This window comes from Platalea leucorodia, assembly GCF_965183815.1.
Source record: "Platalea leucorodia genome assembly, chromosome: 1".
Lineage (NCBI taxonomy): Eukaryota > Metazoa > Chordata > Aves > Pelecaniformes > Threskiornithidae > Platalea > Platalea leucorodia.
This window is the reverse complement of record NC_138823.1, coordinates 128,484,930-128,499,030: the sequence shown is the minus strand read 5'-3', so window position 1 is coordinate 128,499,030 and position 14,101 is coordinate 128,484,930. Positions and strand designations below refer to the sequence as shown.

Here is a 14,101-nt window from a genome sequence, read left to right as displayed (position 1 = left end):
TCTAACTGATCATTATCAGCTTTCCCTGGAAGATGCTGTATTTTTCTATGAAGCAATTTTAGAAAAGTAAAGGAATAGTGACTAAGTAGACTTAACATTTAATCTAACGTGAAAATTCAACATTGCATGCATTGGTGCCTTTACCATTTCTTTCAAGCATTGGTATAACCGTGGTTCTAGTCTTCCCCATTTTTCTATGTGTTTTTCCTTTACTTACTTCTTGAGTACATTCTCACTTAAATCAATGCTTTTGCATACTCCAGTGATCTTTCTCAGAAGACATGTCACTTACCTATAATAATCACACCCAACAAGCGCTCGCTGATTTCCCTCTCTTGCCACTAAACTTGACAGAAATTCTTCAGTTGAAGAAAACAGAATACGAAACCACACAACAAAGGCTTAAAACTGAATATGCAACGTATATGTATGCACACACGCAGGTAACCAAGCAGTCGTATTCCACAAAGATCATACATGTTTTCTCAGATGTAACTTGTATAACTGTAATTTGTCAGGGTTTTTTTATTTTGTTTTTGACATGAACAGTGCCACCCCACCTCCTGTGCACAGCCTCACCAGTGGGTCTGACTAAATATTTTCGCAAAAACCAGAACCCCAGCATTCCTCGTTACAGTGCATGTAATTGCAAAACACCAAAGCCTCGAGATGAATTCAGCAGCAATACACAGAGCTCGCCCACAGCTTTTGCCACGTCCACGCCAGCTAAGAACTGATGAACCTGATGCTTTCTAAGCCGCGCGAGACCCACGGGCACGCAGCGAAGGCATCTCACTGGCGGGGAAGAGGGAGGGATGCGTCCCGGGAAGCTGCTTCTCAACCCTGCCTGGTCAAGGGTAACCAGAGGTTACCTTTGGACTCAGCAAGGAGCTCCGAGTTGTGGTACCAGGCTGGTGTGCTAACCTGGCCGCAGTTGTAAGTCACACAGAAACAAATCAAAACCCGGGGGAGGGGGTGGGAAATAAATCAGACAGGACAGGGAGGCTGTTGCGCCCTGGGAACTTTACCTGGCTTTTGGTTGCTGCAACCTTTGCAAACAGTGCTTGAGACACCTTAGCTCTCTTCATTTCCTGCTGAATCTCATCGTAAATGGAAGCATTAATGTTCATGGAATTATTTTCTGTTTTTCCATTCCTCTCTGTAGCAATAGTAGCAGTTTTGACCTAGAAAATATATTTTATGAGACATTTTTCATTATGAAAAAGTTATTTTCCTCTCTTTCCCTCCCCAAGTAGTTCCCCTTTCCATTTTATTCCTTTTATTCAATTTTGCTCTGATATTCTTTCAGCTTTTCAGAGACTTAACATTATAAGTTATCCGTGGTTCAGGCAACTGGGAAACAAGAAAATTCAGCATACTGTAACAGGTGAATGCATCTGAAATACGAGTTATCATTAACTGACCACTGTGAATTTCAATGTCATAAAACAAATTAGGTGGAAACCTGTCAAACAGTCTTGTAGAGACTCGTGAATCCTTACATGATTTCTTTGCCCCACGCAAATGAAGTGCAAATTGTAAGTGCAGCATAAAACAATCTCTAATGAAATAGAAAACTGACAGATATATCTTGATTCATGCCTTATGTCCAGTACACTCAAATGCATGATAACGTAGAAAAGTTGTGGCTTTAGATTTAACTTTTTAAACTATTATCTTATCTGTTTAATTCTTAAGCTGTTTTTAAGAAAGTGATAATTTAGAATAAAGCATATTTTAATGACTCATTCATTAAATCAAGTTAGGGTTTTCTTAAAACTATTAATTCCAGTTGTATTTCACTTACATACATCAAATATTTATTCTTCTTGCAGTCCAGGTTAAAAAAAATAACATGAAAACAAGATAGAATGATTACACTACCATCTCTATGCTGCATCTGCAGCATTAAGGAAAACAACAAAAAATACATCAGTAGTGACATGATGTGCAGAAGACTATCCTTTCCTTCATCCTCTGGAAATGATGGAAGTGATGTTTCAACACCAAGAATCATCCCACCCAGGTTACAGTGCAGTTTCTGCAATATCAGTTGAGAGGTACAAAAAATCAGCAAGTACTCAGCTTATTATTCTCAATAGTTAAGGATCACATCTGTCTTTAGCAGCTACTCTTGCAATGCTTGCCCAACATTAGTGGACCTAATGGACCACTAATCCTGAAGTGGACCAGAGGAAAGGAAAGACTGGATTTCTGCCAAGAACATCACCAAGAACAAGGTGATGATGCAAAATCAAACCTTTAGATTTCGATTCAAAGCTACTGGTTCATACTGAGGTTGTTGAGAGCTGAATTTATTTAGCCATTCAGAAGTTACATGTCTAGTCTAAGTTAGTCATTCACGCTACCTCTAAATCTAATGGACAGAGCTTGGCACTTCCAGAGGGTGATTCAGCCTACTCTTAAGTATGTGTCTAAAACCACACTTTCACTATCAGTTTAATCCAGGGCAAGTCAGCATCTTCCTGTGCTCTAAAGTCCCTTGAGGTTCAAAGAGAAATCATGACAGCATGATAATTCATCTTCTAATCTCGCTCTCGATGAGCTTTCATATGTCACAGGTCTCACAATATAAGAGTCAAAGGGTTTGGGTGAGAGACGTACTTAGGCAAATCATCAGCCGATTTTTTCCTAGAAATGTCACGCTCAATTGTGTTAACTATCCTCCATAGTGCTTTTAAGATAAAATAATCTAGCCCAGAAACTGGGAGTGCATGCCACTTGCTGAGCCTGATTTGTCTATCAGGCTTTTCAGGAGCTCTGCTAACACATGCCCATTAGCTGCAAGGGGCGAAACCCCAGCAAGAATGATGCGTCCACACACGTTTCCACCTGCCTCCTTCTGGCCCGCATTAGCACTTTGTGGTGTTTGAAAACAGGAGTCCTAAGTGAAAAGGGAAGTGAAGAAAAATCCCAAAATGTGCCATACAGTTTATCCTGTGATTTGCTTTCATCTGAAAACAACTGGTATTTTGCAGGCATGACCTGGAGAGTGAGGCGTTTTCTTTTCTGCAGTGTGACATTTTACAGGCGACACTGCAGTAGAGGATGGCCAAGCCTGGGCCAACGGCTGCTTAGAAACATTTGAGGCACCTGGCAGTGGGCAGCGTGAGGAGCAGCACCACAAACCTCCCTTCTTGCCATCACAGAGCGGGAAAACGCAGGCTTCACACTGGGCAAAGCAGCAGGGGGCCGCAAAAGCAGGTGCATCTCCTGAACACCATACAGTGAAATAATTTGAAAATTACAAAATCAGTGGCAATTTTATAACCTTTAAATGAAAAGGATTCACTAAAAGGTAACTGACAACCCATGGGGATGTTAAATATACAACAGGAGACAGGCTTCTCTGCTTGCATGTAAAAATCAGACTAAGCTAAATTAGAAAATGAAAAAGTAATGGCTTTGTCAACACACTTTCTTGGACCTTGGGTTTCAATTTTGGCAAAGTTATTTCAGTCCTTCCCGAAGAAATATTTCTAACTTGTAACTAATCTTTGAGGGTCCTGAGGGGAGGATGAGAAGATGAAGGTATTCACCTAGCATACACAAGTCCATGGTATCTTTTGGGAAACAAACACTGCTCTTGGGATCCTGATCGAAATGCCTCTTTTCTGTAAGCACACTGCCTTTTTGATTGCTACTCAGCTTCAAAAGACATCTTCATGTTGTAGCAGCACTTCATAGACCACTTAACTGAGCTGTGAACATCCAGATCATCAAAAACCAAGACTCACACACCACACTGGAGACATAATTTAAATTATGCATCTTGGTCCACACTTTTCAATGCCCAATTTAATATGGATATACACCTAACCTAGAGGAATTACTGAAAATCTTCATTCTGGTTGGCAAATCACATCTATCTTTACACAGGTACAACAAACTCAACAGCATCTAATACGTCACTGCAGTTAAAAAAAAAAAAAACAAACTTCTGTTGCTGTCTATTGATACTGCATCAGGAAGTGAACAACAGAAAACACTAATATCTGCATCAAAATGCCATATTAGCCCCAAGAGCTTCAGGAGAATGCAAGTCTTAAAGTCATAAAATGATGGGTTTGGGGATTATCAAGAGATGTTGTTCACAGCCATATCCTCTCCCTCTACAATTTACATCATTGGCCAAGTATAAAAGTTCTTCCCCCGCCTCTTAACAATTTCTCTTCAAAGATCAAGTATAGACTGTGGCTGGACTAGATGGACCATTGGTCTGCTCTGGTCTGATGAATTCCATGCAATAATGCTAATTAACCTCTTGGAGAATATCCATACATAAAACCGTTTCATAATTTATACATAGCAAGCATCTAGGCTGGTGTGTTGAATTTAGAATTGAGTTCAAGACAGAGGCTGTTTGAAGCTGGGTTGAAAAAACACCCTCCTCCTCAAAAAAACCCAACAGAAAACAAAAAAGCCCCCAACAGTGCAACTTCAGGACTTGGGAGAGGAGGTGGAAAAAGTATTCATGTTGGAGAGAAAAACAAAACAAAACATAATCTCTCATCTCATCCACACTTAAGCACAACCTCTCACCCCACCCACACTTACAGCCACATTTTCTGTTTAGGAAAGAAACCATAGATCAGCTTTTTACAGTAACGAAATTTTGCAAACACTAACTGAACAGGGAAGCATTATTTTACAAACATAACACAGTGAGAATCAGAAACTTGTTTGGCCATCTTCCTATCACCAATCAATTTAGTCATTTAGAAAGATCTGAAAAAAAACCTAACACATCCATCCCCTCCTGGCCTGCCCAGATACATATCTTCTCATCAAATAAGACTGATTACAGTACCATGAAGTTCTAGATTAATTCAATTTTCCTAAACAAAGGACAGGTTGTTATAGAAAGAATAACCAATCGCAAGAGGTTTTCACAAACGTGGAAGCTCATTTCTTCCCCATCGAAACCGAAACAAAAAAAATCTTTTATAACACATTCTCATAAGTACTGTTTTAGCTTGGGAACAAAAATCTTCTTTAATCCTGGTTTAGCTTTTAATATTACATCGTACATTAAAATTCATAAAGTAGTTCATTCCAGGCAAAACAAACTACTTTTCAGTTCTGCTCTGCAAATAGCACAGGAGGTACAATAAATGCTATTGCTTTCAGAACAGCTTTTATCAGGACAAGGTTTACTACTCCATTATTACAGTGGCGCCTGGAAGTGCAGTTATAGTTAAGTGTCAGGGTTTCCATTAACTCTCCTCCATGGTGGTTTTCACGGGGGGGTGAGAGGGATGCATTTCTTATTTTGTTCATTTTGACTTTCATTAAAATGCAACTTGGCACACAGACTATCAACCTAAATCTCAAATTTTGCAGACTTAAAAATAAAAATTTTGCTGGTGGTGACGTATGGTGTGTACATGTGTTTGAACTTCAGGGCTCCACTGTCAGGTTTCACAGGAGCTGGTGTTATCCAGAGTTCCTTACAACGGGGGTTCACTGGTCCTCAAACACCAGCAAAGCAGTGTCCTCTTCAAGACCAGTCTTTCAAGAGTGACATCCTATCTCTGGGACCCAAGCTGAAATTGCTTTAGCATGAAGGAACCGTAATTTATTTGTAGTCAGTGGGAGGCCAGGATTATATTTATGAAAATGAAGGTTTTTGTCAATTGAATACCCAGAACCATGACTCATGCAAGATTTGTGGATACTTCTTAAAACACTGCCTTGTTAAAATTATATTCTGCTCTTGACGTTACATGTACTTTGTTTTTACACAGGATGATGATGGGCCCCAAGAGTTAGCAAAAATTTTCTTTGGGGAATATGGGTGGTGAGAAGGATTTCTTCCTCAGCTCTGCTGAAATGGAGATTACTTGTCCCGAGAAGGAAGTGTTCATAACTGCAGGACAGCTAACAGGCTTTAACCAGAATATTTTTGAAAAGATAATCTGTTACTTGGTCACCTGTCTCCATCCTCCCCCCAGGCCGTATTAAGGAGGAGGGAGTCCTCTTCCCCCTACCCCCCGAACTGCCCCGATGAGAGCGAGAGGCCATCCCTCGCACCTCCCTGGGGAACTCCATCCACCCTGAACATAGCTCCATGCTCAGCATCCTCTGAAGTATCCCCACATCCTCTCAATCCCACACAACATGTAATAGACTCATCCTCTGAACCAGAGTTAGAGATACCCAGCAAGCACCTCTGTGGGGTGAGCTGCAAGATGAAGGTGTTGAAGAGGGAAAAAAAAAAATTAATAACAGAAATAGAACAAGAAAGGACCTCTTTTTTCTTCCTTCTAGGTTGGAGAGGTTAAACTATGTCTCCATGCAGTACCTACCTGATGGAGATGCTAATATTTATAAACTCCACTGCCCCAGGAAAGAGCCTGACAGACAGGCTTCTGCCCCAGGAGGTGGCAAGATGAACAACATCCAAGGGAAAAATTCTTGTGTATGCCGTCTCCTTGCGCTCAGTCCGCCAGTGTGGAAGATAGTAGCAACCTTTTAGAACTTGACTAGCTTAGAGGGCTATACATGTGTCCCAAAAGCTCATGCATTAGATGCTAATGATTTCAATTAAAAAAAAAAAAAAGTAAGATTTTGCTTTTTTGTCCAAGTCAGAGAAAGAGGGAGAAGTAAGGGGGACAAAGAGCTTCTTAAAGCATTCAAAAAAGAACTGGAAACAATCCAGATACATCAGCTCAAGTAGCAACTAGTAAGAATGCTGTAAAAATGAGATAAACTCAACACAGTTTCTTCTAACTCAGGCACCAGGGTTTATACTTGGTGAGTTCCTACTCTCCTATCAGACCCCCAGGGTCACACTTTCTGTTTTTGCATGCAACAGTATGCAAAATTCACACAGAACAAGCTCAGCTTCTAAATGGTTAAGTCTGCTCTACTGTCTGGCCACCAGTTGGCAACACAAAAATGCAAAATAGATCCTTTTCAGGATGTTTATTTTCACATCCTTCCGAAACTGATAACTTGCAATTGCAAAATAAACCTTCATGTGTGGCATATTAGCTCTCATTTTTCATGGTTTCATAGTTTAATTGTTTCAAATTTTACACTGGTCTAAAGATTTAATATTAAATATGTTGGCTCTTGCGTAAATTCTGTTGTCAGGATAAACGGTCTGTTTTGTCTTTCAATAGCTATCCAAGAAGCTCACAGCTAAGCTAGAAAAATATTATGCTGTATTCCTGAACTTTAAATAATTTCTTGTAATAAATTTAGTAGTAAGGATGCTAGTGGTTTTATTTCCGTAGTATCAAATATTCAATAAACTGTGGACATTTGGGGGGGTATCAGAGTAGTAGTTTGCATTAATAATTTTGCAGTAGCCTGACTATAATTTCTTTCTGCTATGATTTGTGAAGTTATACTTGCCAGTGCAACAACTAGAATAATTTCATTATTATTTCTAGCATTAATTATTATACCTATGTTACCAACACAGATATTTCAATTTTCAAACTTAGGACTCACGCTTAGTAGCAGGTGGCAAGTGCTACACGTGTTTATAGGTGGGTAATTCTGGCAACATGTAAAAAGGTCGCACAGAATCCCAACTCAGAGGTTTCTACATCCTCAGTCCATCCACTAGGTAAAGTGCCTATGTTTTGCTGAATGACAGACAACAATATAACAACTAGAAAAAGAACTGTTTTGTTCTGTAGACCTCAACTATTAGTCTATAAGGTTTCCTTGTTAACCTGTTTTCCTTTTGAAAAGGATCAAAACAAAACCGTATGCTGTTTCTACTTTGAACTGTCACGATTAGGTTAACTATACTCCTGACTCCCAGTAGAAAAATGAAATGTAATTATGAACAAGAGCACAGTAGAGACAGGTAGATCCTGACCCCTAAATTTGGACTTACAGTATGTTTTGTCAGTTAAGAAAACCCCTAAGTCTCACTTTCTTTCTGGCTGCAAGGGATTTATACAGTTTACAGTGTGAATTAAAACCAATACAAGGACTACCTCTGACTCGACATCCTTCTGCAAAGTCCTGTAATTAACTCTGTTCTTTAGCTGTGAAATTGCCCAAGACCACTTGAGACAGTGTGAGACATTACCTTGGCAGAAAGAGATAAGTTAGAAAGGAGGGTTAGCCTTTGCTCTGAATTACCTGGGCTGTGGGAGCAGGTACAGATATTAAAACAAACTCAAATGTTATTTTAAACACCATTATCTATATTTAACTATTTCCCACTAAAGCATTACTATGTAAATAGATTCTTGTCCTTTATCTTGAAGAGTATCTGTAGTGGATTTCACAGACTAAACTCAGTTAATGATAACAAAACTAGACCATTAGCACAGTCTGTTCTTTCTGCTAAAAATGTTTTCTCATCTTGTGAAAAGTACTGCAGCAGGTCAAAGCGATCTTCTGTCCTCCCTTCTCCTACAATTTTGTTATTCGTTACATCAGTGTGGTCCTTAGCATCCATTAGCTGCAGGAAAATTAGAAAAATAACCTGAAGGAATTTATAGTGTTCAGAATGGGTACGGAATATAGTCATAGGCACATGCCTGAGCCTGGTTAGTAAAAAACTGCTCTGTGTTTATATACTCAGCCATCACAAAATTCCCACAATCCCAAAGCCTTGCTTTGTATAGCAAATCTGGACTGTGCATACTGCATGATTCCCACATATCATCAGTTGTTTTGTCCTTGCATAGGTACAACCTTGAGCCACAGCAATGTAGAGTATTTCAGAAAAAGATATGCTGTTTTTTGGAGCGTTTCATTCACAACCGCATTTCTTCTTTGTGGAAATCCTATGCATTCCTATGGCTCACACCTATATTTCTCATGTACCCTAAAACCAGCATGCAAGTTTCCTTGACAGACACAAGGACTACATCATTGAATTGGCGGATCCCACTCTATCTAACTTTATAATTTTGAGAGAGTGAAACCAATAGTCCCACTATATTTACAAAACTCAATAGGAGTTTAATTTGAACAAATACTAAATGAAGCTTTAATGAGGATATCCCAATCTTTCAGAGTGATGGATATGGCAAGTCTGTTATGTTATCCAGTTGTCAGTAGCTCAATCTGGTGAAAGTGTGCCCAGAATTTTGGGATGGAGTCTTCTTTTCCCTATCCCTTTAGTTTTACCTGTTCATTTTCTGGAAGATAATTTTTAAGGCAATACGATGTGCTCGTATTTCTGCTTTCATTCCCAGTTAGTTTAGTGGTCCAAATCCTTCAAAATCCCTATTTGAACCTCTAACATTGAAAACAACATCTGAGAATTATAGGAGAAAAAGACAGCTAAAAGCCAGCATGTTCCAGGCCCAGTAAAGCTCGTATCTCAATAAAATGAGCAAAAAACTCTGTAGGAGCCATAGTGGATAGAATTTATCTTAAAACTAGAAAATAGGTAGTAATAAACTGCTACTATCATCCATTATATTTCTCAAATTTAATTTGTGATATGCACTGCAAACAGTGACTCTATGAGCGTTTAAAAAATGCAACAGTAAAAGCTTTCTTCTTTTTAAGAAAGGTATCACCCAGCAGGACAGTGAGAAAGCACAATTAGCAAATGTAGGAGACAGACAGAGTGGTTTACTTGTGGAGGCCGGCTAGGCGGTGTGCTTATGAGAGGTGCGGGGCCCATTGCAGAGGCTGCGTTCAAGCTCCTTTCCCTTTCGTCCTGGTAAATTCGATCTCGTTCGGCTTCTGGCAGCTGCAAGAAGTTCTGCATAGCCCGAAGGTTTACCAGTAAGGACTGCGAGGCAGTCTTGGGATCCTCTTCCTTTCGGAGGATTTCTGAGAGCAAGCCCTGTAGGGAGGGAGGAAAAAAATACGCTGGAGAGTTAGCCTAGGTGAACGCCTGTAACACCGTGCTCTGCAAAGCCACTGCTTATCGGTCCTCTTTCTTCTTTCCACTGGGCTGAGAACGAGAGCAGCAAATGCACTACTCACTCCACACAGGAATATATTACTGGCAATTTAGGTAGCAGAGAAGAGAGACTCAATTGTACCCTTAATTTTATTAAGCATCTGTTTTACATAGAACATAAACTGAATCTGCCTAATAGGTCTCCTTCTTTTTACTGGCTTAACTTGCCATGAAATCTTTCACAGTCGCCAGACAATCACAAGACGTTAAGAATAAGTGAAATACAGATAGTCCAGAGGCATGACACTGGGGTGTTCTCAGGCTTCCCAGACAAAACGCACAGCCAACCTAAAGAAATGGCTTTCCACATTTCTAGCAACGTAAACAGCTTTTTGAAAGGAAGTGATATTTCACAACTAATCTGAGATTATAAACTCACAACGTTCCTAAAGTACTGCTTAACTGACTCAGGTCCATATTTTCCATAAGTCAATATTTTGTTTTGAGAGTTGTATATTGGAGTTTAACAACAAGTGAGGAAAATAACTGTTGGATGCTCCCCCTCCTTTGCCCTTCTCCTCCCACCATTCCCATCTCTTCACCAGGACAACACTAATCCTTACCCAGTCCATCGCCTGGGCTATTTATGTGAGCACCTGCTGTGCAGGTCCCATTTCCTAAGTCCATTTACCACTGTTGTCCTTTGACCACTTTCAGAGTCCAGCAATGACAGATAAAAGTGAGCACTGGGGAATTAGAGGAAAACAGCATACAGGGCATCCGTAGCAGTGAGCCAGAGATGGGCAGGCTGGAGATGATAGCATGCCACCAGCAGCTTGTACAGACCACACCAGGTTTCCTACATAATCATTTCACCTTGGTTCTCAGCAAAGGAGCAGGCCCGGCAGTCTGGGACAGCTAAAAGATTAAATACTTATGAACCTGTGAGTGCAACTAGAACTTTAATGTCAACAGGTTCTTGAAATCTCCCCCCCCCCGCCAAATTCTCCTTTTAAATATGTCAGGCATACAAAAGGCTCTACTGTCTTGAAGTAACAAGGCAATGATAAGAAAACTAACTTTTGCAAAAGCAAACGTGAACTTCTTTTTAGAATAAATGTTGTTGCCACACTGGGACAAGAAGAGGGTTGGTATGACAGGCTTTTATTGCTAGTGTAACAGGGGAACATGGATGTGATTTTAAAGAAATAACACAACCCAGTGTTTCTTTTCCTAAAGAACTGTTGTTATGTTATTTGGGATAATGGAAGGGTGAATGGGGAAGAGGGGGGAAGGAAATAAAACAGCTAAAACTGAGAGAGGCAATCCTGACTGAAGTTATACATTCCTAAGGGAGTCCTACAGAAAGGTATGGCCCAAGCATCAGCTCCTGCCACCTCTGTAGGGAAGTCTGATGCTCACAGCACCTATGGAAGTTGTCACATCTCCCAAAGGTCCTATCCTATCGGGCAAAAGCACCCCATGAAGGTGCTGTGGCAGAGCCACTGCTCTCAGGCAGCTGTGCTTAGGCAGTGTCAGAGCCCACCCAGCGCAGCTCTGAGCTCTGCATTTGCTCCGTTGCCCCTCCATCTCTCAGGGATGATGAGGACGGAGGTGCTAACCACTACACTGGAGCCAGTGTGGTCCTTGTGGCCCTGTCTGTGCCTGCACACAGAAGAGGGAAATGGGATGGAAAACACAAACAGTCTTTCCAGCACTAAGCACGAAAAATAATTTGGGGGAGGATTTAAAAAAAATAATCCAGAGGGATACTTTCTTACCACTATTCTTCATCCCTCCTCTTTTCTGGTATCCAGGTAGAAGCCACTCAGAAGGCAAATAAATGAGTTACAGACAAAAGTGGCATTTGAGTGGAGTATAAGTTTTAAAAGTTTTCTTAGTGATTAGTCTAATACTAAATTTACTTATTAGCAAATATGGAAATTAAATTCTTGTCTATCATTTTTTTTCTACTTCTAAGTATTAAAACCCACAGTTACTATTGTTTGTCAGTGGTAGAGTTACACAACCCATCCTCCAAGGGAGACAAAAAATGATTTTATGCCACTGGAAACAAGGCAAAGCTGTCTGCAGAGCACAGGATGTATGATGGAGGTGTAAAAACATGTGATTTCTGACCGCTACTGTGCTGAAAACAACCGCACCAGGATTAAAAAGTAGAAAGAAAAACTAAACTCAAGTGGACTGATCCTTGGCAGGAGAGGGGACTCCTTACTAACAGCCAGCCCACTGTCAGCCGCAGGAAATGTCCTTGAAAAATACTTTAGCCCATAATAGAAAATATTTGCTTGTATAAGCCTTTGCCACATAGTGGGCAGCTAAAAAAAGCAGAAAAGGCTGTTTTTCTTGTATAACTTCTCCCCCCTCAGAGAAATAAGTAAACAAAGAAAACTGTTTTTTGTATTTTTCCTGGGTTTGTCAGTATAACCATTGCTGCAGGACACCTCTTGGTGATTAGAAATGCCATTAAGTATTCATTCCCTTCTCCTTCCCCCATCGCTGCCATGACTCTTTGCATGAGCTGGGAGCAGAACAGAGCACACAGATGTGGAGAGAGGAGGGGAGATGAGAGAGTGGGGAGAAGGCAAGGAGGAGGTGTTTGCTTCTAGGAGCTTTGAACCTAAAGGTCAGAGTATGTGAGGAAATAACATCAAAAAAAGGTGTAGTACCAGGTGCAGGCAAAGTCTTACAATACAGTTTGCCTGCCTCAAATATTACTTCATTGCTACTGCTTCAATTTTCTGAGTGCCAAACTTCAGCTAAAGATTGTTAGACAAAATGTAAAATGGGAAAATCCTAGAAAGAAAACATCAGCTCTCACATCCTGCCCCATGCTGACGTGCAGAGATTTACTGTTTCTTTTACCAGGCTTGAACTGGTTTGCCTAGATCCAAGCCTTGGTGTGATCTCCTGATATTGTACCTCAGGTTGCATAAAAGCTAAATGCTGTTTTGCATAGAGCTTATAAACACTGCGAGGCTCAGAGTCCTCCTCTCTGTTCCTCCCTTGTATTCTTTTCACACTGGAAATGTATTTTCTTAACGTGTTACCAGGTCTCATTGAAAAAAAGAAAGTTTACACGTCATCACAAGTATAATTCATTACTAATTGAACAAAAATGTTCAATAAATATTATCAGGGCTTTCAAAAGCTAATTATGAATTCTTTAAAACTGGAGATAAATGAAAGTGTCTGCCAATACGAACAAAACCACTGCCTGTCTGGCCCCCAGTGCGTCTCCTCTTTGAACGTAATCACTGATTCAAATAGATTTTATCAGCCTGATAGAACTTCAAAGCTCCCAGAAGAAAAATGCAATTTGCCCAAACCTCCCCAAAACATGCAGAACATCCCTGAACGCTATCCCTCTCTGTTGCAGGGTGCTCCCATCCCATGTCCAGGTGGGAGATTCTTCGCAAGCTCCACCCACAAGCCTGGATCCCTGCCAAGTAAGTTATAAGCAGACACATTTATCTATGTCGCTTAGTAGCAAGAGGAGAGCTGTCATGATAGTGTAATAGCACCTTTTTACCTTTTATTCAATAGTGATATGGATAGTGTGCTTTTTCTTAAATTACACTACGAAGAATTATATGAATACAGTGGCAATTTCTGTTATACTTAAGCAGGCAAATTTCTCTCTACCACGTAATTTACAGAACTCAAATTCAATAAAACAGTACATGATGGTCCATTACTGTTATCAATTTTGAATAATCCATCTTCATTTTTCATTTTACTGGAAAATAAAGTGTGCCAAAGACAAAGTGGAAGGAAAAAAAAAACCGCCTGAGAAGGTGGTTTGTGTAAACTTAGATTTTGTTTTAAAATTACATGGAGCCGTTTACTGCATCCAAGCATTCTCCCTCGAAATAGCAATTGCCCAGAATTAGCATGAGCACAATCCTAAATACACAGAAGTTTTCACATATGAGAAAAGGCATTATACATGAACGAAAGGCAATGCATCCTGGCAGCTAATATTTTAAACAAGCATGGGGGTGAAGTAGAAAGGAGGGGGAGAGAAAAGGTATCTGGCAGAAACACTGAGAAGTACTCAAAAACCTTGAGATGAAAAACTGTCACTGGTGGGAAGAAGAAAAGTTACAATAGTCAGACATGGCAAAAGCAGCAAAAAGCACTCCCCCTCCTTTCGCGAAGATGGAGCCGAGAGGTCACCTCCGTACAGCAGCACCCGAGTTCATGCAGCAAATGTTATGGTTG

At 40.3% G+C, this 14,101-nt stretch overlaps 1 protein-coding gene across 4 annotated transcripts in view; it reads right to left on the bottom strand.

Moving 5' to 3' along the window:
- SATB1 (SATB homeobox 1) overlaps nucleotides 1-14,101 on the bottom strand; it is a 93,817-nt gene that overhangs the window by 26,038 nt on the left and 53,678 nt on the right. For all 4 annotated transcript variants that reach the window (XM_082307491.1, XM_082307494.1, XM_082307493.1 and 1 more), the window contains exons 8-9: nucleotides 9,584-9,796; nucleotides 1,029-1,184 (exon numbers count right to left, since the gene is read on the bottom strand). In XM_082307491.1, the coding sequence (XP_082163617.1) occupies nucleotides 1,029-1,184; nucleotides 9,584-9,796 (369 nt within the window). The remainder of the gene's footprint in view (nucleotides 1-1,028; nucleotides 1,185-9,583; nucleotides 9,797-14,101) is intronic.